The sequence below is a fragment of the Garra rufa genome, chromosome 22, assembly GCF_049309525.1.
Source record: "Garra rufa chromosome 22, GarRuf1.0, whole genome shotgun sequence".
In the NCBI taxonomy this organism is placed as follows: domain Eukaryota; kingdom Metazoa; phylum Chordata; class Actinopteri; order Cypriniformes; family Cyprinidae; genus Garra; species Garra rufa.
The window spans coordinates 9,227,202-9,252,586 of record NC_133382.1 but is presented as its reverse complement, the minus strand read 5'-3'; the positions used below and the strand labels follow the sequence as shown (position 1 = coordinate 9,252,586).

The window sequence follows — 25,385 nt, the reverse complement described above, 5'->3', positions numbered from 1 at the left end:
AACAAACAAAACAAAAAAAAGTTTGTTGTTTATTAATTACTGAATGCTTACTTTAAGTACTTCTAATCCACAGCAAAAACTAGCTGAACTAATATAATAAGTAACAAAACAAGAACACTAACACAAATGACAAGTGTAGATGAATACAACATAAAGTTACTAATAAAATCAATAATACTAGTATTCAGGTGCAGAAATTTAATAATTCATTGATAAATAACTAGTGCTTCTCACTGCAGGTATTTATAGGATGCTGTCTCTTTAAGGCCTAATGTACGTAATACTGGCACGCATCTCCTTCTCAGCTGTTTCGGTTCACTGAAGACATAACCGACGGTGTTACCAGAATAAAACAACGGGTATTTAAACATAACTTTGTATGAATGTTTCTGTTCAAGAGACGTTAAAGAGTAATCAGTCTGTGAATCGCGCAGTTTGAATCACGTCTCTCTCTCTCTCTCTCTCTCTCTCTCTCTCTCTCTCTCTCTCTGTGCGCGTGCTCGCTTCAGGTGTGTGCGGCAACGTTAAAAACAGAAAATAACACGCACGAAGTCTACAAATTATAAACTTTTACTCTATGATGGGTAATATTTAACAGTTAATCTACTAAATAAATCCACGAGGTGCCACCTCTCGGAACAACGGCTTTGCAAACATTGCACGTTGCTGTCTTTGCGGCGTTTCCGACCGTAAAGTATTTCCACACAGCGGACATGTATGACGCTCAATGCTAAACTGCTACCTGCAAACTGAAGATTTCCTGAAAGGAGGCATGTCATCTCTCTCAGTGTCTCATTGGAGCACAGACACGTCACCTAGCCCGGGATCACGTGTGAAGTCATTTCAGCAGACAGCACTGTTCGTAGACATAACTCTGGATCGGAAATTTCTCTAGGTTGGATCGGAAATTTCCGATCCATTAATTAAGCTGGTATCGGAACCCGATACCGATACTGGATCGGATCGGCCCCATCCCTAATTGAATCATGATACCGAGTGTGAATGTACCTTGCATATCTCATCTCGTCTTGTCCACTGCTGTCCGAAATCTGGGGTCAGTTAGCCGATGCTCACAACAGCTTGTCAATGAAAGTCAATCGGGCATCGAAGGAGCCATGTAAATAAATCACTGTTTTACGCCATTTACGAGGCACAAAGTAGCTCCACACTTCATTGGTAGACTTCCAAGGGCCCTGACATTTAAAACGAGACATTGAGAACTCAGAAAAAGCACCGGTAGTTTATTTACAAGTAGTTTTATACAGACAGTAACCGCAAGAAGTTTAGCGCCCGCCGCCATCTTAAATGTAGTCACGATAAGTCGAGTGTCGAACACCAAGGAAACTACAACCTGATACGTTGATAAGCTGATAAATTCCTTGGTGCTCGACACTCGACTTATCGTGACTACATTTAAGATGGCGGCGGGCGCTAAACTTCTTGCAGTTACTGTCTGTATAAATCTACTTGTAAATAAACTACCGGTGCTTTTTATGAGTTCTCAATGTCTCGTTTTAAATGTCAGGGCCCTTGGAAGTCTACCAATGAAGTCTGGAGCTACTTTGTGCCTCGTAAATGGCGTAAAACAGTGATTTATTTACATGGCTCCTTCGATGCCCGATTGACTTTCATTGACAAGCTGTTGTGAGCATCGGCTAACTGACCCCAGATTTCGGACAGCAGTGGACAAGACGAGATGAGATATGCAAGGTACGTTTACACTCGGTATCATGATTCAATACACTTTAGGTCAAAATCACACCGGAGTTCTCCTTTAAGGAACTTCTTATAGCTTACAGGATCAGGGGAATTCTGTTTGTCCTCAATTTCTTGTGGAACATGAGAGAAAGAGACAGAGATGGAGTGGGGAACAGAGCTGCAGTAAAGCATATGGTCACCTGTGGTTATACGCATTTCAACACAGATGGGAAAATGTTGAGTCATGGGTTGCAGTTTGTTGGAAATGCAGCTCTAAGCACTCAGACTCAACAAATTCCAGCTATAGCCGGAAATCGGAAAGCGTTTTTATTTGAAAACCCAAAACCAAATGATTTTCATGATGTCTACTTCAGTCTTAGGTGTCACGTGATTTCTCAGAAATCATTTTGTTATGTGACACTGGACCACAAAACTAGTGAACCACTGAATAAAAAAGCTTTCCACTGTCGTATGGTTTGTTAGGCAGTGTTGGGTGTAACGCGTTACTAAGTAACGCGTTACTGTAATTAAAATACTTTTCCACTGAAAAAGTAGAGTAACTGATTACTGTTCATTTTTAAGTATTTTAATTACAGTTACGTTTAATGTACTTGCGTTACACTGTAAAATAATTAAACTCGCTGAATATCATTATTTAATTTGATTAATTAATCTTCTAAATGTGAAAGTAAACTCTGCCGCTTTAAAATCGTTGAAGTGCAGGTGCACGTGATTTCGCGCAAGTTTGCTGCATACTCCTATGGTATTCTTAAAGGGGATGTTGGACTCGGCTGAAGCGAGTGGCTGTTTTGCGAAATGGAAATATGCCCATTACTTCAGTTTTCTGAAACAAGCAGACAAGAACATTACAGTAATATGTAAGCTATGTCCTGGGGAGAAAAAACTATCGGCCGCTGCGCTGTCAATAGCACGAGTACTCAAGCACCTGACACGGCAGCATAGACGAACACTTCTGTGTGATCCTTCATATTCGACGGATAAAACTGCGGCAACTCCTGCTAAACAGGCAAAACTTGATTTTACTTCGGTAGCGCAGAAAAGTGTCTGAATGAGCAAGGTTACAGTTCACTTTGTGGAAACACATGACATGATTACAAAAATGGTCATTAAAATGTTTTAAATATTAAAATATTGGATAGTATTATGAAAGCTCCTTGAAATTCTAAATAACATTTTAGATTTGTTTAAATAAAGTAAAACATTTATTGAACTCATTGTTTTAAATTAAGTTTCACGTTTACAGGTTGATACATGTCATTTTTAACTTTTCTTAAGTTTCTTAAGAATAATATATATATTTTGTTATTCTGGAATTGTGTTTCTTACCGAAAGAAGGTTACATTTCTTACAAAAAAGTTTATTATTATAGAATGTTTTCATAGAATGTAATATAGATTATTAAAAAAGCTAAAATGCTAAACTATTTAATGTTTGACTCATGTTTTATTTAATTATCTATTATTTAAAGAGTTTAATTTCTATTTTTTGTCCACTCAAGGTTTATAGGGATTTTAAGAAGTATTTAGTTAAATTACTTATTGAGTATTTAAGTTACTTTTTAGACACAGTAATTAGATAAGTATTTTAAATACAACATTGATGAAGTAATTAGTAATTAGTAATTAATTACTTTTTTAAAGTAACTTACCCAACACTGTTGTTAGGATAGGACAATATTCGGCCGAGATTCGGCTATTTGAAAATCTGGAATCTGATAGAAAAATCTAATTAGAAAGAAGTTGTCGAAATAAAGTTCTTAGTAATGCAAATTACTAGTCAAAAATTAAGTTTTGATATATTTACGGTAGAAAATTTACAAAATATCTTCATGGAACATGATCTTTACTCAATATCCTAATGATTTTTGGCATAAAAGAAAAATTTATTATTTTGACCCATACATTGTATTTTCGGCTATTGCTACGAATATACCCGTGCTACTTAAGACTTTGTAATCCAGGGTCACTTTTTTTATTATTATCAATGTTGAAAAGAGTTAATAAAGCACTATTATGAAAAAAATACTGAATTTGCATCCTGAACCCTTAAATAGGGCACTATTGGAGGAGACGGCCATTTCTAGTTGGGTCTGATACCATAGTGGACCACAATAATGAGTGTACAACTGTTGTACACTCAGTGGCTAGAGAATACCCAAAATGCATTGCACATTACTACTGGAGCTGGCAGTTTGCTAAGTTTTGCAATGATTATAAAACATTCTTCAAATATGTAGCTTGAGAAGCTTAAGTCTGGCACACATTATTTTCACAGTTGTATCAGTTTAAAATCCTTTTTCCCCATTTCTTCCTCAGTTACAACATGAGAAAGCCGAACTGGAGCAGCATTTAGAGCAGGAGCAGGAGTTTCAAGTCAACAAACTGATGAAGAAGATCAGAAAGCTGGAGAACGACACAATCACCAAACAGCTCACCTTAGAACAGGTAACTCCTTCAGATTTTTCTTACTGAATGCTAAAAGATTATTTTCAGTTAACGGCTTTAAATAACGGCTTTTAATAAGTAAACGGCTTTAAATAACTTTTTCTTCCACATTCATTTACACCATAATGATTAAGCACAAAACATGTTTGTAACAACTTTAGACATTTTTTTTAAATAAAAAACTGAAATGATTGCATAAGTATTCATACACTTTTTGGGACACTTGAAATTTACCTCAGGAGTATTCATATTGCTTGTAGATGTTACTACACTTTGAGTGGATTTAACCTGTGGCAAATTCATTTGACTGAGTATGATTTGAAAAGGCATTCACCTCCCAATAAAAGGTCTAGCAGCTGAAAATGCATATCGGAGCAAAAACCAAGCCCTGAGGTCAAAAGAGCTGCCTGTAGAGCTTAGAGACAGGATTGCATCAAGCCACACATCTGGGGAAGAGTTTAGAAAAAAATCTGCTGCATTGAAAGTTCGCAGAAGCATGTAGCCTCCATTATCCATAATGGAAGATGTTTAGAACAACTTAGGACTCTTCCTAGAGCTGGCCTCCTGGCCAAACTGAGCAATTGATGGAGAAGGGCTTCGGCTAGAGTGGTGATAAACAAGCTGATGGTCACTCTATGAGCTCCATGATCTCATATGCAGATGGGAGAAGCTTACAGAAGGACAAACATCACTGCAATACTCTACCGATCTGGGCTTTATAGTGGTGTGGACCAAACTCAATCCTCTCCTCAGTGAAGACACATGAAAACTAACTCGGAATTTGCAACAAAGCAACTAAAGAACTTCAAATGAACTTCAAATCCAAGCATTATGTTTGAAGGAAACAGGAACTGTTCATCACCTGTACAGCAGCATCCCAACAGTAAAGTACGGAGTAAGCACCTCATGCTGTGGGGCTGTTTTTCAGCAGCTGGAACTGAGGGACTCGTCAGAGGAGAAGACAGCACAGCAAAATATAGAGATAGCCTTAATAAAAACCTAGTCCAAAACATTCAGTACTTTAGACTGAGCAGAAGGTTCACCTTCCAACAGGACAATGACCCTAAACACACAGCGAGAGTGCCTTACAGAGAACCCAGTGATTGTCCTTGAGTGACCACCCACAACCTGGGCTTGAACCCAATCAAACATTTCTGGAGAAACCTGAAAATGTCTGCAGAAATTGTCAGCAGAAAGACATCAATAAAATAGATTGTAAACAATGCCACCTTAAAAAGCCATTCGGTGTCTATAGCTCATTAGTTAATAACTCTAAAAAGGAGCATTTTGGTAAATATATGCACTGTATTATTATGTTTTACTAAGCCTGATAGTTTTAATATATGTGACTCTGGACCACAAAAGGGGGCAGGTTCGGGGGCAGCCGTGGCCTAATGGTTAGAGAGTCGGACTTGTAACCCAAAGGTTGCAGGTTCGAGTCTCAGGTCCGGCAGGGATTGTAGGTGGGGGGAGTGAATGTACAGCACTCTCTCCACCCTCAATACCACGACTGAGGTGAGTCCCTTGAGCAAGGCACCGATCCCCCAACAGCTCCCCGGGCGCCGCAGCAATGGCTGCCCACTGCTCCGGGTGTGTGTTCACGGTTTGTGTGTGTGTTCACTACTGTGTGTGTGCACTTGGATGGGTTAAATGCAGAGCACAAATTCCTAGTATGGGTCACCATACTTGGCCTCCCTTCACCTCCTTTCCTTTCCAAAACCAGTCTTAAGTCGCTGGGGTATATTTGTAGCAATAGCCAAAAATACATAGTATGGGTCAAAATTATTGATTTTTCTTTTATGCCAAAAATCATTAGGAAATTAAGTAAAGATCATGTTCCATGAAGATTTTTTTGTAAAATTCCTACTACAAATATATCAAAATGTAATTTTTGATTAGTAATATGCATTGTTAAGAACTTTAAAGGTGATTTTCTCAGCATTTTGATTTTTTTGCACCCTCAGATTCTAGATTTTCAAATAGATGTATCTCGGCCAAATATTGTCCTATCCTAACAAACCATACATCAATAGAAAGCTTATTTATTGAGCTTTCATATGATTTATACATCTCAGTTTTGTAAAATTTAACCTTATGACTGGTTTTGTGGTCCAGGGTCACATATGTCTTAAGAAGAATGCCAGATAATTGCCAAATGCAGATGTGCAAAGCTTGTCACATCATACCCAAAAAGACAAAAAGACTTAAGGCTGTAAAGGTGCTTCTACTAAGTACTGAGTTAAGTGTATGAATACTTATGCAATCTACTTATTTCATTGTTTTATTTTTAATAAATTTGCAAAGTTGTTTCAAACCTGTTTTGTGCTTTGTCATTATTGTGAATGAAGTGTAAACTGATCTGGAGAAAAAGTAATTTATAGCAGTAAGGCTGCAACATAAAACAAGTTTTAAAAAATAGAGAGGTATAAATAGTTTTGAAAGTCACTGTATATTTAAACTCTTTTGCGTTTTAGCTTAGACGTGAAAAGATCGACTTGGAAAACACTTTGGAGCAAGAACAAGAGGCTCTTGTGAATCGGCTATGGAAACGCATGGACAAACTGGAAGCAGAAAAAAGGTCAGGGCAGTTCTGTTGTCAGTAGCTGCTGCTTTGGGTAACACTGCCATGGCTCACCTCAGAAATATAAACACTGCCTTGTAACTGAGAAAGTAGTGATGCCGCTTTGAATATTTAAAATGCCCTACATGCCTTTGCTAAACACCAGCTTGTGTTTTATAGGTCAGTTATATTTTTCATCCTGACTTTCATTGGTTAGATTAAAAGAAAGATTTACAGATTTGTTTTGTTTCAACCCTGCAGGATTCTTCAGGAGAAGCTCGACCAGCCTGTCTCTGCTCCGCCGTCCCCGAGGGACATCTCCATGGAGATCGACTCACCTGAGAATATGATGCGACACATCCGATTTCTCAAGAGTGAGGTGGAGAAGTTAAAGAAGAACCTCCGCACTGCAGAGCTACAGCGTAAGTACCAGACAGCATTCGATTCGCTCTTGGTCCTTTGGCAAAATAAAATGAAATCATACAATCATAAGATTCATTATTTTACGAATATTCTGCAAAGAAATTGTCTTTATATTCTTTTATCAAAATGTAATAACTTGTGCTGCTCCAGGAACAGTTTGCCTGTCAGTGTGATGTCACCTAGACCACAATCTATCAAAATAATAATCAGAAGTGATGTAAAGTCTTGTTTTTACCATTATAGCCTGGTGTTTTTTTTTTTTTTTTTTAAAGGCATTACATTTTATGGCCACTAGATGACAGTATTTACATAAACAGGAATAACAAGTGATGAGGGCTTGTGGTTTTATGGCCTTTTGTGTGTGGTGTCAATTTTACTTTTATAAGTCATATAATCTTAGTCTTCTACCCAACAGTCACCATTACATCACCAAAGCGTGGACTTGTCATGAGCTGAAGGTGTCACAGGTTATGTTTTTAATGTTATCACAAGACATTTTCATAGTTCAGCAAAACTACATCGGCCTTAACTAGAAAATGCAACTTTGGTGACATTTAAATTAACTTGCATATGGTTACTAAATGTAGGATTTGGGGTATATTATAGTTTTGTTTTAATGTAAGTCCGTTAAAATTTTCATTTAGTTTTTAACTTGATGTAATAAAATAACTCAAACTAACAAAAAATAATTAAAACTATAATAAATGTTAAAAAAAGGAAGAAAATAATATCATAATAATAATGTTATAAAAATAATAATGAATATAAACGACAAAATTACTTAAACCTAAATTAAAATAAAAATGGAAAAAACTTATTTAGAATATTAAAGCAGCATTAAAAAAGAAAACAATTTTACACTTTAATATAAACATTAAAAAATATATACACTACCTTTCAAACATTGATTTAACAGTAAGCTGAGTAAGAAGTCTCTTCTGCTCACCAAGCGTGCATTTATGTAATCCAAAACACAGCAAAAGCAGTAAATATTGTACAATAATTGTACTATTTAAAATAACTGCTTTCTCTTCAAATATATTTTAAAATGTAATTCATTCCTGTGATCAAAGCTAAATTTTCTGCATCATTACTCCAGTCGTTAGGGTCACATGATCCTTTAGAAATCCTTCTAATATGATGATTTGCTTTTCAAGAAACATTTATTATTAATATTATTATTATTATTATTATTATTATTATTATCAATATTTAAAACAGTCAAGTAGATTTTTTTTAAGGATTCTTTGATAAATTGAAACATCCAACATTTATCTGAAATAAAAAGCTTTTGTAACGTTATACAATATACCATAGTACCATACACACAATTTGGGAAGTAAATTAGTGCTTCTATTTACTGTCTATAATAAAAATATATAAAGGGCAATAAAACACACAACTCTTGCATGCAAGTCATTAGTGCCTAGAGCCATTTTTCCATGGAGACCATTATTGCACTAAACTTAACAAAAACAGTACTTTGAAATATACTAAAATAACACTGGTAAAATTGTTAAACATACAGTATGGTCACATGCTTCATCTTGACCTCATTTGGTTTTCTCATGGTTGTGCATGTGAACAAATGTAGTGTCATTGTATGACTTTGCTATAAAGATAAGCTCTGCTCATTGCTGTATTTGTGTGCTTATAGATACAGAGAAGAGGGCTCAGTACATAGAAGAAGAGCGCCACATGCGGGAGGAGAACATCCGCCTGCAGAGGAAGCTTCAGAGGGAGGTGGAGCGCAGGGAGGCGCTGTGCCGGCAGCTCTCTGAAAGCGAGTCCAGTCTGGAGATGGATGATGAGAGGTACTCGCAGCTCGATGCAATATGTATTGTCTATGACAGTCGTTGTCATCTACGTTCCTGGAGCCCCCCAATACTGCACATTTTACACTGCAAGACTCCAAGACCTGAAATAGGGTTGTATGAAACAAAAGAGACCCATAATATCTAAAAATTCTTAAATCAAGAAGGATTTTCTAGACGAGTAAAAATTGTTGTCTTGTTTTCAGAAAAAAAAGTCAAAATTAAGTACATTTTTGCTTGAAACAAACAAATTATCTGCCAATGGGGTAAGAAAAATAATCTTGTTTTCTGTTTGAAATAATATTTTTCTTTCTCTACCCCATTGGCAGTTTTCTTGGCTTGTTCTAAGCAAAAACCCACTTAATTTTGAGTTGTTTTTCTGAAAACAAGAAAATAATTTTTACTTGTCTAGAAAATACTTCTTGATTTAAGAATTTTTAGATATTTTGGCTGGAATCAAGACAAAAAATCTAAGCTAGAAACGCATTTTTTGCAGTGTATTGGTTTATTTTACTGATGATCATTTGTGACCCTGGACCACAAAACCAGTCTTAAGTCGCTGGGGTATATTTGTAGCAATAGCCAAAAATACATTGTATGGGTCAAAATTATTGATTTTTCTTTTATGCCAAAAATCATTAGGAAATTAAGTAAAGTTCATGTTCCATGAAGATTTTTTGTAAAATTCATACTATAAATATATCAAAATGTAATTTTTGATTAGTAATATGCATTGTTAAGAACCTAATTTGGACAACTTTAAAGGTGATTTTCTCAGTATTTTGATTTTTTTTTTGCACCCTTATATTCCAGATTTTCAAATAGATGTATCTCAGCCAAATATTGTCCGATCCTAACAAACCATATATCAACAGAAAGCTTATTTATTGAGCTTTCATATAATGTATACATCTCAGTTTTGTAAAATTTAACCTTACTGGTTTTGTGGTCCATGGTCACATTTTAACCCTACACTAATTGTTTGGCAGGTACTTCAATGAGATGTCCGCCCAAGGCCTACGTCCCCGTACCGTATCTAGCCCCATTCCCTACAGCCCATCCCCATCCTCCAGCAGACCCATCTCTCCAGGTACACCATGTTTACTTGAAAAATGTTTTATGTATCTTATCTTATCCTAATTCACTTGAATGAGTATGAGTCAGAGTTTTTGAGGTATTTTGTAATAATAAAAACAATACACTTTTTTTGTGTGTGTACTCAAATTCATGTGAGAACAAAAGTAGGTATTCATAAACTCTTCTTCTGTTCTTCATAATGTTGACTAAGTCAGATTCTGTCAACACCTGTCTTTAGGAGCAGGTCGGGCCAACATTCTTACGAAGAACAGAACATTCAGACCAATAAATTTAAATGAAAATAGTTCTTTAGAACAGTGGTTCCCAACCCTGTTTCTGGAGGCCCCACAACACTGCACATTTTGCATCTTTCCTTTGTCTGACACACCCATTTCAGGTCTTAAAATCTCTACTAATGTGCTGATGACATGAATAAGGTGTATTTGTTTAAGAAAAAATGGAAAACATGCAGTGTTGGGTAGGGCTGGGCAAAAAAAATCGTTTTTTCGGTATATCCTTTTTTAAAATGTAGTCAATTCAAAACTGATTCTCAAAGGCCACGTATCGTTTTTTTATTTAATTTTTTTATTTACACAAGCATTAAAAATAAGATTTACGTTAATCTTATTACTAGTCTAATCCACTAGGTGTCATCCCCTTATTTATGCTCTGTTACAACAGAGAGTCCGTTATTCATTCATTGCTTAAAATGGCGGATTCAGGTGCGTTCCTGATATCAACCACACGTTTACATAAAAAAGTCAGAGGTATGGAAGCATTTCACTTTTCGCAAGCTAGATAAGATAAGTGGACAAGAACAAAGCTTATATGCCTGATTTGTAACTCTGAGGTGAAATGCTGTAGTGATACTACAAATCTGCAGAGCCATTTGACAAGACATCACCCAAACATGCAGATTCTACCACTCCCGCAGTTCTGACTTGTCCAATTTCCAGCATCAGTTTTTCATCTGATGAAATCAATTCTGTCTATTCATTGTAAACCTTGAAGTAAAGTTGAGTTCTGTTTTATTGTACCCAAGTGTACTTAAAATTAAAAAGTGTTTATATACAGGTTTGCAGCTCTTAATTTCCTTTTATTAATTAACCACTTGTAATCTTATGTTCACTGTTAATTGTTTATAAATGTAGGATTTGTATTAAATCTATATTCATTCATATTGTCAAATCAAGAATTGAAATCGAATATTGAATCGGAACATCTGAATCGATACCCAGCCCTGGTGTTGTGGGGCCTCCAGGAACGTGGTTGGGAACCACTATTTTACTATATTACTTAGGGGTGGGAAAAAAAATCGATATTGCAATATATTGTTGTGCTCTCTGTCGCAATAAATAATCGATACACTTACGGCCAATATCGATATTTTATTACAACACAAAATTATTAATTTACCCGTTGTCAGTGTCACTGTCACTACCCAATATCTACCATTCTGTTTGCGGGGGGCGCTGTTTGAGTAAATAGGGGTAAAGTGGCGGAAGCAGCTGCCAGTGAAGAACACAAGTTAACTAACAACAACAGAGATGAAGTGCAGAAAAAAGAGACGTGAGAAGAATGGCAGAAAATAACGAAAAACAAATCAAAGACCCACCCGCTAGTTGAGCATGCTGATCAGTTAGTGTTCCTCAAGAAGAATATGCCTTGATGTGACCGCTGTCCAGGTTAACATAAAGCACTTTACAGTAACTTACTACTGACGTTTCAGTATCATATGTTAATTAATGTTCATGTTGTTTTTTTTAATGTTCAGGCACTTTTATCTCTCTAGCCGTACAGTGTTTACATTTAAGACAAGGGGCAGTGAGTTATTATGCAAATGCATATTTCTTTGCACAGTGTTGGAAATGTTGGCATTAATGAATGCATAAGATTTCCTTATTATGGGTATTTTTTTTCTTTTTCAGTCAAATATATCGTGATATATCGTTGATGAAATTTCTTTCAATATATCGTAGATATCGTGAATCGTGATATTATCATTATCGTGGGCCACATATCGCCACAGAATTGAATCGTGAGTTACCTGTATCGTCCCACCCCTAATATTACTAGTATACTGAATTAGTTTAATAAATGTTGGTCAGTTTCTTCCTACAAGGCTGTTCTTATTCATATATGTGACCCTGGACCACAAAACCAGTCATAAGAGTACATTTTTTGACAATGAGATTTATACATCATCTGAAAGTTGAATAAATTAACTTTCCATTAACCCCCTGGGGACGAAAAACGCCCTGGGGCGTTTTGAGGCAGTTTCCCAAAAGGAACTTTAATTACTTTGTCATTTCTGATTGCACAGATAAAAGCAGTACATCAATCGAATCTGTAAAGGGTCTACTTTTATTTGTATATACTCACAAAATCAAAAAAACATTGTGATTTTGCAAAATAAAGAAAACAAAAAGGGTGTGCTGTCTGCCGCGTTGATCTCCGTGATCTTCATTCAGAAACGCGTCAGTAAAATATACTATAACTCAGCCAATATACAACACAGAGACATGAGCAATATGTCTAGACAAAGCTTGATATGTATACTTTTAAACGAAGTAAGTTTTACCGAAAACAAATATCCTGTGATAAAATAATCAATATGAAACCAACACGATGTCCAGTCTCTCCGGTCTGCTTCATTATTTTATAATTAGATCACGCCCAGGAGCTGTTCGCTATTCGTATTCAAATCGTCCACGTGAGGGCGCCGCGCCAAAAGTAGACGCCCACATCACGGTAAACAAAGGAGAAACTTCGTTCAAGTTAGTCATTTCTGGAAGAAGACTCTGTCAGGAATAAAACGTACTTCAGAAGACATGAGTAAGTTTTTTTTTCTCTTATTAGCCTACTTGTTAGTTATTACTGTGACAGAATGTGCAAACATTTTACCAGTTAAGACTTTTTGCCAACTATAATTCCTGACTACAGCAAGTGAAACATTATAAAGTACGTTTCATTTCACTGCATCTAAATGACTCACGATGCCAGTATGTTTTTAATAGTCTGTTCAATAAAGAATGATGCAATATAAAGGTTATAGTGTTCACATTTAAGATTAACAGTTATAATATAGCCTAGTTTCTTTGTATTCTATAATACACACAAAGCATGCTTATGTTTGTCTATAAGATCATAATTATTTATTTAGTTATTAATGTATCTTACAACAGTAGGATGTAATATGAGGGTTTACACTTAGTGTATGTTTTGACAATAAGTAATAATACTGTGTTCTCGAATGGATGTTTTACACGATAAACAATTTTTATTAGTTTCTCAGATATAAAATGTCCTTTTTACGTTTGTACAAAATGCGTGGGTCTATGACTACAAAATCGTAATATATATATATATAAATAAATAGTATGATGCTGCTGAAATTAACATGCTCAAATATGTTTTGTTTTGTTGTTTTTAGTGATTGTAAACCTGCTCAACACATGAATCCTGCTGACATTTCCTTGAGTCTCCTCAAACTGTTTTCCTGAGAGCACTGTACCATCTTCAGATGTTAAAGAAGTTCACAAGTGAATCTCAAGTTATTTTTCTTGATAAATAAATCTATTCAAAATAAGCTACAAACATATTTTGTCCTTATATTCCTCCTTAATTCATTCCTTTGTTCCTCTCAGTCATCTGACTGAGTAACTAATTATGCGGCTCATTATGCAGGTCTTTGTCTTCTCAGGTGTGAATCACAGCATTATTCATGATCATTCACGCCTTCTCGAATACAGCCAGTCTAAACAAAAAGTGTCTTCAAAAATTTAAATCAATATACTGTTTTGTGTAAACAAGTGAACAAGATGATTTTCACATCATTTGATAGAAAAAACTCTAGCCTAACACATCCTGTTCTCAAAGTCTTGTGAACAAATATTCTGTATGTGTTTCATGACTTTATTTCAGTGACTTCAAAAATTTTGTTTTTCACTAAGCACGCATAAACGTTGTTTTCTCAAAAACACAAACATGTACATTCATGTTGCTTACATATTATTGTAGCCCAAATTGTGCTGATTACAATATAATCAGATTTGGGCCATTCATATGTTTTTAAGATACTGAAAAAAGCACAAATGTCAGGGCATGTCAAAACTTCTTCAGGGCCCAAAAACACCCTCAGTCCCCAGAGGGTTAAAGGAACACTCCACCTTTTTTTGGAAATAGGCTCATTCTCCAACTCCTCCCATGTTAATAAGTTGAGTTTTACCGTTTTGAAATCCATTCAGCCGTTTTCCTGTTCTTGTGATATCACTTTTAGCATAGCTTAGCATATAATTTAAATGTTGAGAAAATCACATTTAAAGTTGTCCAAATGAAGTTCTTAGTAATGCATGTTACTAATCAAAAATTAAGTTTTGGTATATTTATGGTAAGAAATTTGCAAAATATCTTCATGGAACATGATCTGTACTTAATATCCTAATGATTTTTGGCAAACAAGAAAAATGGATAATTTTTACCCTTACAATGTATTTTTGGGTATTGCTACAAATATACTTGTGCTAACTGGTTTTGTGGTCCAGGGTCACATATACAGTATGTCACAAAAGTGAGTACATCCCCTCAGATTTCAGGTTTGGAAAAGAAAGCAGAGTATGGAAAAATATTTGTGTTTCCAGACTTTTGCTCCTATTTAATTTTTGTTATAAAAGAAAATTAAGAATTTAACACCATTTTGTGGTGTGGTTTCTTGGCCAGTCTTTTTTTTATAAACCCTTGAGGTACTACCATAAGAAAAGCCAAATATTAAACAAGTAGATCTCTGTTAATTCACATGCATCCAAGCTCTTGTTTTACTCATAGTAAGATGGCAGTGATGCACAAAGAAAATGGGTTATGTAAAACTAGAAATTGTAATGCGTACGCATGCTTTATGAACCAGATATGATAAATATGGTCTGAAAATCTACTGAGAGGTTTGGAAATTTTAGTCTGGAAAGGTATGGAATTTAATAATGCACCTCAAGGAATTTGCTAAAGCCATTCTAACTTTCTGTGCATGGTTTGTTCTGTAGGGTTGTCATATGCGAGTCACACAGTGGGCTTCACCCCACCAACTACACTGACCAGAGCAGGCATGTCCTACTACAACACACCCGGCCTGCATGTCCACGTAGGAGCCTCACACGGCATTGCAGTAAGTTCCTTCTTGTCTGTGCCGTCATGACTGTCTGTTTTTTTTCCCCTCTCTCTTCCTCAAGCCTGCCTACCTACTTAGTGTGTATGTACTAGTGCAATTTTGGTTTACCTTAAGCGCACATGCACTATTTTGCAGTGAAACCACAATTTGGTAGGTAATGAAAAGAGTATTTTACTAAGCGACAGTCACTATTAGTGGAAGAACCTAGAAATGTCTCCCTTGTCTCTTTACTCATAGCACAGCATGTTAAAATGGCTGTTTTCTCCATGACAGTGCTGCTCTTTGTATCGGAGGAACCGGTTTATTTCTGCTTTTCTCTAAGCATCACCTACTGCCATAGAGTGAATGTGTATGGTTTTTTTTTCAGCATGTTTGAACAAACACAAAGCATGTGGGCAATAGGTTCACTGAAGGTAGAAATAACTTTAATCTGACAAAAGTATAAATAAATACAAATTCTATGAATGTTAACCAATGAAAGTCAAACATTGCTTTTCAACCATGCTTCAACAGAATTATTTAAAAAAAATAAACTCATGAAACAGGCCCAGACAAAAATGATGGTACCCCTAACTTAATATTTTGTTGCACAACCTTTTGAGGCAATCACTGCAATCAAACGATTCCTGTAACTGTCAATGAGGCTTCTGCACCTTTCAGCAGGTATTTTGGCCCACTCCTCGTGAGCAACTGCTCCAGTTGTTTCCGGTTTGAAGGGTGCCTTTTCCAGATGGCAAGTTTCAGCTCCTTCCAAAGATGCTCAATAGGACTGAGGTCAGGGCTCATAGAAGGCCACTTTAATGGTCCAGTGTTTTCCTCTTAGCCATTCTTGGGTGTTTTTAGCTGTGTTTCAGGTTATTGTCCTGTTGCAAGACCCATGACCTGTGACTGAGACCAAGCTTTCTGACAACTGGCCAGCACATTTCTCTCTACAATCCCTTGATAGTCTTGAGATTTCATTGCACCCTGCACAGATTCAAGACACCCTGTGCCAGATGCAGCAAAGCAGCCCCAGAACATAACAGAGCCTCCTCCATGTTTCACAGAAGGGACAGTGTTCTTTTCTTGATCTGCTTCATTTTTCTGTCTGTGAACATAGAGCTGATGTGCCTTGGCAAAAAGTTCCATTTTTGTCTCATCTGTCCATAGGACATTCTCCCAGAAGCTTTGTGGCTTGTGAACATGTAGTTTTTATGATTTATTTTCAACAATGGTGTCCTCCTTGGTCGTCTCCCATGTAGTCCACTTTGGCTCAAACAAAGACGGATAGTGCGATCTGACACTGATGTTCGTTGAGCATTAAGTTCACCTTGGATCTCTTTAGAAGTCTTTCTGGGCTCTTTTGTTACCATTCGGATTATCCGTCTCTTTGATTTGTCATCAATTTTTTTTCCTGCGGCCACATCTTGGGAGGTTGGCTACAGTCCCATGGATCTTAAATTTCTGAATAATATGTGCTACTGTAGTCACAGGAACATCTAGCTGCATGGAGATGGTCTTATAGCCTTTAACTTTAACACGCTTGTCTATAATTTTCTTTCTAATCTCCTGAGACAACTCTTTCCTTCGCTTCCTCTGGTCCATGTTGAGTGTGGTACACACTAGTGATGCGCGGGTCGTCTCATAACCCGCGGGCCCCGCGGGTAACCCGCGGGCCCCGCGGGTAACCCGCGGGTCGGGTTGGGGCGGGTAAAGAAACTGTCACTTTATTTGCGGGGCGGGTCATTAAATACAAAATAAAATAAAAAAATCAATGTATGTTGCGTGCAATTCCCTATAGCCTATATTACATATTTGGGCATATCTATTTTCATATTTTATTAAGTTCTTTAATAAGGTTATCAACACGTCACGAAAGCGCCAAGCAGCTCCCGCTGCCAGCCACAAGCGCATCAAGCGAACGCTCATTCGGCTCTGCAGGCCTGGTGCTATGCGTATTTAAATCTCCTCTGATGCGCATTATCCTGCATTAGCCAAAATCATGACAGTCAACCACATCCAGTCATATGTGAATGAATGTAAATATTCGCTAAAAACACACAATAAAGACAGCAATGATGTAGTCAGGACTGTGGCGCCGGCTTGCTTTGAAATGTATTTGGTGATTGCGCCCGCTGCGTTTCCTGCACCCTAGTCATTTTAAACAGTACATAATAACGAAAACAATATCTTACAAATAAAAAGAAGCAGATTTTCATGATCAGAACTTCCTTAAACCAGTGAACCTTTAAACCTTTCAGTCCAAGGATCCAAAAACGAATGCGTTCAAACAGAAAGTTCAAAACGATATTCATAAATGAAGCATATATACCCACATTTCTTCCGGCACCACTAACGTTACACCACTGATTATCTTGTTATTAATATGATTTGATTTATGGTTCATATTCATAATCGTACAGTATTGTTGCCAGTTTAAAGGGCGAAAAGCACTTTCGGTTTTCATTTGCATTACAATGCATAGTATGTCTATTTAATTGTCGCGGGTGCGGTGCGGGGCGGGGCGGGTTGTAAAAATAGACACAGTACTGCGGGGCGGGCTGGGGCGGGCCAAATAATTTCATAATTGCGGGACCCGCGGGTTGAAAAAAACCCCGACCCGCGCATCACTAGTACACACCATGTCCCAAACAACACAGTGACTACCTGGAGCCCTATATACAGGCCCACTGACTGATTACAAGATTGTAGACACCTGTGATGCTAATTAGTGGACACAACTTGAATTAATGTCCCTTTGGTCACATTATTTTCAGTCTTTTCTAGGGATACCATCATTTTTGTCTAGGCCTGTTTCAATGGTTTATTTTTTAAAATAATTCCATTGAAGCATGGTTGAAAAGCAATGTCTGACTTTCACTGGTTAACATTCATAAAATTATTTATTTATTATTACTTTTGTCAGATTAAAGTTTTTCTGTGACCATTGCGAGTTTTTCTTTCATTGACCGAAGGGTACCAACAGTTTTGTCCATGTGTGTATAATATTGTTGCTTTACACTACAGCAGGGAAATTATAATAATACTTTCCTAATTTCTACACTTGAAAGTGATGTTTTGAATTTGGGCTGCAGTAACATCACCCATTTAAACCGCTAGCTGTCATTAATTCATACATTTTAAGCTTTTATTTTGACGGAAACGGCAGCCTCTCTACAAATCTAGTAAAATGTTGTAATCATCTGCCACCAAAATAAAGCATAACTGGTGGCCGTTGCATTCCCAAACGTGCGCTAAGCTCACAGCACATGCGTGAACGCCTCGCTTTTGAAATAAAATGATAAGGGGATTAAGCCATATTGTGCTTTCGGTTTTAGTTCGTTTGATAGATACTGTGCCAAAGCATAATGGGCCAAAACACAACTTTTAAAGACCTTTTATGTTAAGATATTTAAAAAATCTAGACTTTTTGCCTAGAAGACCTATGTTGTTTCATATCGTCTTGTGACCACTATAATATTGAGACAGTTTTGCTATCGCAATACCACGATATTGATAATATCGTTACATCCCTAATATATACACTTTCTGAAGCAGTCCCTGTGTCCTATATAGTGCACTACGTGCCATTCACCAAACAGAAAATACTAAATTCTGTAAACAAGTGACCGATTTCAGTCATAGCTTCAGCATCTATTTATAGTGTAAGGGGCGGGACACTTCGGATTCTAGAGAGCATTTGATTGGACAGAATGTTTGACGAGAAGCAAAAGAGCAGAGTGATGTCATCAAAATCGGCAACTAATTTTGAATTCTTTTATCCTCTAAATGCTAAATTTGTCATTGCTTCAGAGCACAATAGCTTACAGATTAAGGCTAACATATTTATACTAGAAGCCAAAAAGCTTCAGTTTTGATTTCATGGGGACTTTAAAGGTGCAGTCACAGTTACTGATGTTTGGTGAAATTTTGTAAGCAGTATCCAGTTTTATGAGAGAGCAAAAAAGTTTCCCACAAAGACTTTGCTCGAGTTTGCACATGTACCTACAGAAAGCAGTTTGACTTGAAAGTGAAAGTATGAGCTTCATGCATCACAACATTATCAATGTACCGTGAAACCTTTTTACTTCAGTTTTGCTGTTGTGAGTGTGCCTTAATAAACAATTCACCTAACAGTTCATTCAGGACACCTTTCTGCAATTTTCTCCAGAGTAATTTGAGTAATTAGCAAAGTTTCCATGTGTGTCTGGTCTTTACTTTATCTTGTTGTTGTGTTTATCATGTGTGGAAGGCCATTTGGGTTACATTTCAAATGCTTGTCACCTGTTGACGAATATATTTTTGATGAAATCTGAGAGCTGTCTGACCTTGCATAGACAGCAATGCAACTAACACGTTTAAGGTCCAGAAAGGTAGTAAAGACATTGTTAAAATAGTCCATGAGGCATCAGTGGTCCAGCATTAATTTTATTGAGCTATGAGAATACTGTTTGTGCGCGAAGAAAACAAAAATAATAACTTTTCTTCCATGTCTGTCTTTGATGTGAGAATACCACAACGCATGATATGACGAATGTTTGTCATATTGTCATATCTCATGATAGTTTATAGATTATTTATTGTATTTCTTGTCCTTTCTCCCCCCACAGAGACCCTCCCCAAGAAGAAGCAACAGTCCAGACAAATTCAAGCGGCCCACGCCCCCTCCTTCCCCCAACACGCAGGCTGGCGTCCAGCCCCCGCCTCCCCCTCCACCCGCCTTACATCCGACATCGTCCCAGCCAGCTTCACTGCAGCAACAGCAGCAGCGATAGATCAATGAGCCGTCGCAGGGACTCGAAAACAGAGCTGCTTTACTGTAATATCCCTCAAGCCAAAGGCTTAACAATCCTCAGTGTCTTCATCCTCTTGCACTGAAATCATTCATCTGTCTTGTGTTTATAGTTGTGTGTTTGGAAACATTTATGGTGTCCACTTAAGATGGAGTGTGAGGTGAAGGCGTTGAACATCTCTTCTGTGTATGTAGCACATTTTTAGCAAGTACTAACTGCTTTGGCATCAGTGTGTGTCAAGCGATCTACACCCATAGCAATCTCTTAGAAATTGCTTGTTCATAGACGGACAAAAAAAAAAAAATACTATTGAGGAAATTATGTGCTCGTATATTTTTCATAGTTTAACATTTTTCCAGTGTTTAGACACTTAAAGTGTCAAGCAGAGTGGACCAGCAGTACATTACAGAAAGCCACAGGTGTGCTTCTGTACTCCAGATGGAAGCGTAGTCGAAGCAGCTAATGGCCTTTTAAGGATAAAACGTCAGTTTCACTTTTGAATTCTCGGTTAATAATTCATAGGCAAGCGTCTCAGAAAGTGAAGGAAAAAATTAATCATCCTGCTTGTGCAGCAATATGCTTTTGGGAATTACCCATGAATGCTTTCAGAAAGCAAGATAGCAAAATACTTTGCATTTGCAATCAGTCTCCCAAAGAATTGTCCAGGTCATATTTCATCCTTATATATATATATATATATGAAGTTAAATAGTTTACATACACCTCGCAGAATCTGCAAAATGTTAATTATTTTACTAAAATAAGATGGATTATACAAAATGCATGCTATTTTTTGCATGTTATTTCAGTCCATAAAAGTAACTAATAGTTATATTTATAAAACTGACCTGTTCAAATGTTTACATGTACTTGATTCTTAATACTGTGTTGTCACCTGTATGATCCACTGCTGTTTTTTTTGTTGTTTGTTTAGTGATAGTTGTTCATAAGTCCCCTGTTTGTCCTGAACAGTTAAACAGCATGCTGTTCTTCAGAAATGTCCTTTGGTCCCACAAATTCTTTGGTTATTCAGCATTTTTGTGTGTTTGAACCCTTTCCTACAGTGACTGTATGATTTTGAGATCCAACTTTTCACACTGAGGACAACTGAGGGACTCATATCCAACTTTTACAGAAGGTTCAAACACTCACTGATGCTTCAAAAGAAAACATGATGCATTAAGAGCTGGGGGTGAAAACTTTTGAACAGAATAAAGGTGTGTACATTTTACATTTTTCACCACCGGCTCTTAATGCATCGTGTTTTTCTTCTGGAGCTACCTTCTGTAATAGTTGTATATGAGTCCCTTAGTTGTCCTCAGTGTGAAATGATGGATCTCAAAATCATACAGTCATTGTTGGAAAGGGTTCAAATACACAAAAATCCTGAAAAACCAAATAATTTGTGGGACCTGATGGATTTTTTTCTGAAGAACAGCAGGCAGTTTAACTGTTCAGGACAAACAAGGGACTCATGAACAACTCTCACTAAACAAAAAACACACACACAGCTGTCGATCATTCAGGTAACAAAACAGTATAAAGAATTGAGTATGTAAACTTCTGAACAGGATCATTTGTATAAATTTGACTATTTTCTCTTTTGGATTATATGTAAACATCTTTTATGTGAAGTATCTTATTCAGGACCATACAAATTAAAAAATAACATGCATTTGTATGATTCCTTTGATTTTGGTAAGATGGTTAACAGTTTGCAGATGCAAGGTGTATGTAAATGTTTGACTTCAACTGTATATGTATATTGTAGCGCAAAAAAGGTCCAATTTGGAAAACCAAAAATATAAACATACTTCTAAATATATATTCTAACTATATATAGAGAGAGGGAGAGAAAAAAAATCTTCTGTGTTTTTGGTTGCTGTTTTGTTTGTTTTTCAAACATTTTTGCAGTGAAATATGACCTGGACAATAAGTGACACTCTAGTAACTGACTCTTGTGGTCTTCACATAAGAACGCTGCAAAACAAAATCACTTGGTGTTTTGCGGCTGCTTGGCATCTGCCAGACTTTCATTCTCCTAGTGGGCTCTAAAAGCTTTTTTATATTCCAGCAAGACACTTAAGACATTACATCGCGTAGATTAGAAAAGATTAGTGTGTGTAGAGGGTTTGTCTCGTTTCTCATTTCAAACACACCTGCAGCTCTTTTCTGCCACACTCTTAAAAATAAAGGTGCTTGCCACAACGATGCCATAGAAGAACCATCTCTTTAATGCCTTTTTAAATTCTGAAGAACCTTCTTTTGTGAAACACACAGTTTCTTCAGATGTTAAAGTTTCTTTATAAAACCATTCAGACAAAAAAGGTTCTTCTATGGCATTGTGAAGCACCTTTTTTTTTAAGAGTGCAAGTCTGGTATCACTGTGATTTTTTTTTTCCATTCTTTAGAAAAGTTATAAAAGAGTGTTTGAGTAACTGCAAAGAAGTGAGTTAAACCATGTGTAAATAGACTTTTGTATGCTTTGCAAAAAACACTTTTGGGAAGTGTTTCCTCCACTAGTGTTTGATTTTAGTTCCTCCTGTCATTGGTGAGCTTTAGTTTTCAACCAATATCAGGATTCTCTAATGAGTTACCAAAAAAATCGCAAATTGAGCAAGAGAAAACAAGGAAGCGCTTCTTATTTACTGCGAACAGCTATCATTTCATGCAGATCAAAGTAAACCAATGATTCATTTCCTGGTACTAACCAGCTTTCAGTTGTTTGCGATAGGCCAGGTGGAAGCTAGGCCTGTGTTTTGCTGCAGCATGACGCCAGTGCTTTTCATATTTAGCACAGGGTGTGTCTGTTAAGTCTTTTCATCTTTTGTTCTTTCCCATGTATTCTATAAAGAGCACAGTTCACTAGATTAATCAGAAGAACCAGGAACATATTTAATGTTTTACTTTTGTTTACCTTTTTATAGCCGTTATTGTAAATATCCACGTCTTTGTATAGAAAATTCCACGTTCCTGCCGATTTCAGTTTTGCCAGAGCTACTTTTTGTCCTTTCCAGCTCCACCCAGCTTTTTATTTTTGAGACTGTTGACGAATGAATGTAACATTTGCTCGTTTTACTGCTTTCGTAAACAGATGGGACACCTTTGAGCCTTAACTCACTGCGGTATTGCTAAATGTAAACGTCGTCTGGCTTTCCCCCCACATCAGAATATTAAAGCCTTAATATGTGGTGTGGAGTTACTCAGTGATTAGATGCAAATTTTGATCCATTTCAAGTCGGTACAAGTTGTGCACTGCATATGTAAATCAAGAACATGCTACATTAATGGTTATTTTGGTTATTAAAACAAAGATCGTAACTAAGGAATTTGTGTAAAAACTCATGACCTTGCACTGTCTAACTAGAATCCAAGTATTTCTTTTATGAAGTTAAAGCACTTTTGAAGTCACTCTGGATAAAAGCAGATGCGAAATGCCTTAAATATAAATGCTTTGACATGATTGAATTGCATATGTCCACCTCTTCACCGTGTCTGGTGTCAACAGATGATATTGTTACATCAACTTTAATCTCGCTAAGTTGCAAAGTAAAAGTTTCAACATAATTCACAGAACGTTCTCAGAAAGATGTATTCTTAAAGGTATTTGAGATATTTTGTGGGAGTACTGTGAGGAACATTTTCTGGCAGCTTTTGTTCTCAATCTGTTGTACTGAGTTTTGCAGTGCATTCTCATTTAAAAGATCTTGGTTTGATACTGTGAGAAACGTAGCAAATGTCCACTGGCAAAATCTCAAGGGCCTGCTTTGATGAAGACGGATGATTTAAAATGCATTTTAAAGTTTATGTTTATGTGATTATAAAATGGAGAGTAAAGCGCTGGAAACTGCATGAGAATAGCTTGATCTCTTGATCTCTGCATGAGAATCGCTATAATACAGTTTACTCACATTACAATATCCTGTTGCTTTTCCATATAAGTGGTGGTATTTGGCCCCTGATGGTATCTACCTTCATCAAAGCATTTTTGTAACCATAGAAAAATAAATCATTTGTATGTCACATCCTAAAGTTTAATTAGTTAGATGTGTAAGGTAATACTTTTATATTTTATTATTACGAGACATAGTCTGAACTCGCATTTTTGAGATGTAAAGTCAGAATTGCTTGTCTCGCAATTCTGACTTTATAACGCAATTGCGAGCAAAGTCAGAATTAAATACATAAACTCAAAATTCTGAAAAATTCTCGAAATTGGACTTTTAACTTGCAATTGTGAGTTTATCTCACTTGAGTTATGTTAGAATTGCGAGACACATACATATAAAGTAAGAAATGTTTCTTTTTTCTCAGAATTGCGTATCTTGCAATTCTGAATTTGTTACGCAATTGTGAGTTACATATCAAACGTTTTCCCCTCATAATTGGACCTCAACCGGCAATTGCAAGTTTTTCTCTCACAATTTTGTATTTATATTCAGCGAGTTGACATCTCACGAATCTGACTTTTTTTTTCAGAATTGCGCAATATAAACTTGCAATTGAGAGTTATGTCAGAATTGTGAGACATAGGCTAAACTTGCATTTTTGAGATATAAAGTCAGAATTGTGACTTATTTTCTCAGAACTTGTCTCGCAATTCTGACTTCATAATGCAATTACGAGTTACAATTTAGATATTTTTACTTTCAGTTACAAGTTATAACATCAGAATTACGAGGCATAAACTCGTAATTCTGAGATGTAATGTCGAAATTGTGACTTTTTTTGACAGAAGTGCTTATCTCGCAAATCTGACTTTTTCTCAGAATTGCGCAATAAAAACTTATATCTCACAATTTTGTATTTATATTCAGTAGTTCTGACTTTAGAAGGCAATTACGAGGTAAGTCAGAATTTTGAGATATATAAACTTACAATTATGAAAACAGCCTTTTTTCCTCTCAAAATTGGACTTTACCTCGCAGTTGTGAGTTTATATCTAGCAATTTTGTATTTATATTCAGTAGTTCTGACTCTTGAAAATCTTGCAATTTTGACTTTTTTACTCAGAATTGCTTCATACAAACTTGCAAATGCAAGTTATTACATCAGAATTGTGAGACAAACTTGCAATTCTGAGATATAAAGTCAGAATTGGGACTTTTTTGCCTCAGAATTGCTTTTCTTGCAATTCTGACTTTTACAATGCAATCGCTAGACAATTAAGCTTGCAATTTTGAAAACATATCAGTCTTTTTTCCCCTCGAAACTGGACTGCAATTGTGAGTTTATATCTCACAGTTTTGTATTTATATTCAGTAGTTCTGACTCTGCGAGTTTACATCTTACAATTCTGACTTTTTTCTAAGAATTCCGTGATACAGACTCGCAATTTTGACTTTTTTTACTCAGAATTGCGTAATATATACCTTAAATTATGAGTTTTAACTCTGAATTGTGACTTTTTTTGTC

At 36.4% G+C, this 25,385-nt stretch overlaps 1 protein-coding gene across 1 annotated transcript in view; it reads left to right on the top strand.

Annotated features, from left to right (window-relative positions):
- ccdc6b (coiled-coil domain containing 6b) overlaps positions 1-23,537 on the top strand; it is a 28,320-nt gene extending 4,783 nt beyond the window's left edge. Inside the window, exons 3-9 of the mRNA XM_073828572.1 lie at positions 4,035-4,163; positions 6,638-6,741; positions 6,985-7,145; positions 8,804-8,960; positions 9,950-10,050; positions 15,074-15,195; positions 19,788-23,537. Coding sequence (XP_073684673.1) covers positions 4,035-4,163; positions 6,638-6,741; positions 6,985-7,145; positions 8,804-8,960; positions 9,950-10,050; positions 15,074-15,195; positions 19,788-19,952 — 939 coding nt within the window. The 3' untranslated portion in view covers positions 19,953-23,537. The remainder of the gene's footprint in view (positions 1-4,034; positions 4,164-6,637; positions 6,742-6,984; positions 7,146-8,803; positions 8,961-9,949; positions 10,051-15,073; positions 15,196-19,787) is intronic.
- Positions 23,538-25,385: the final 1,848 nt, after the last annotated feature.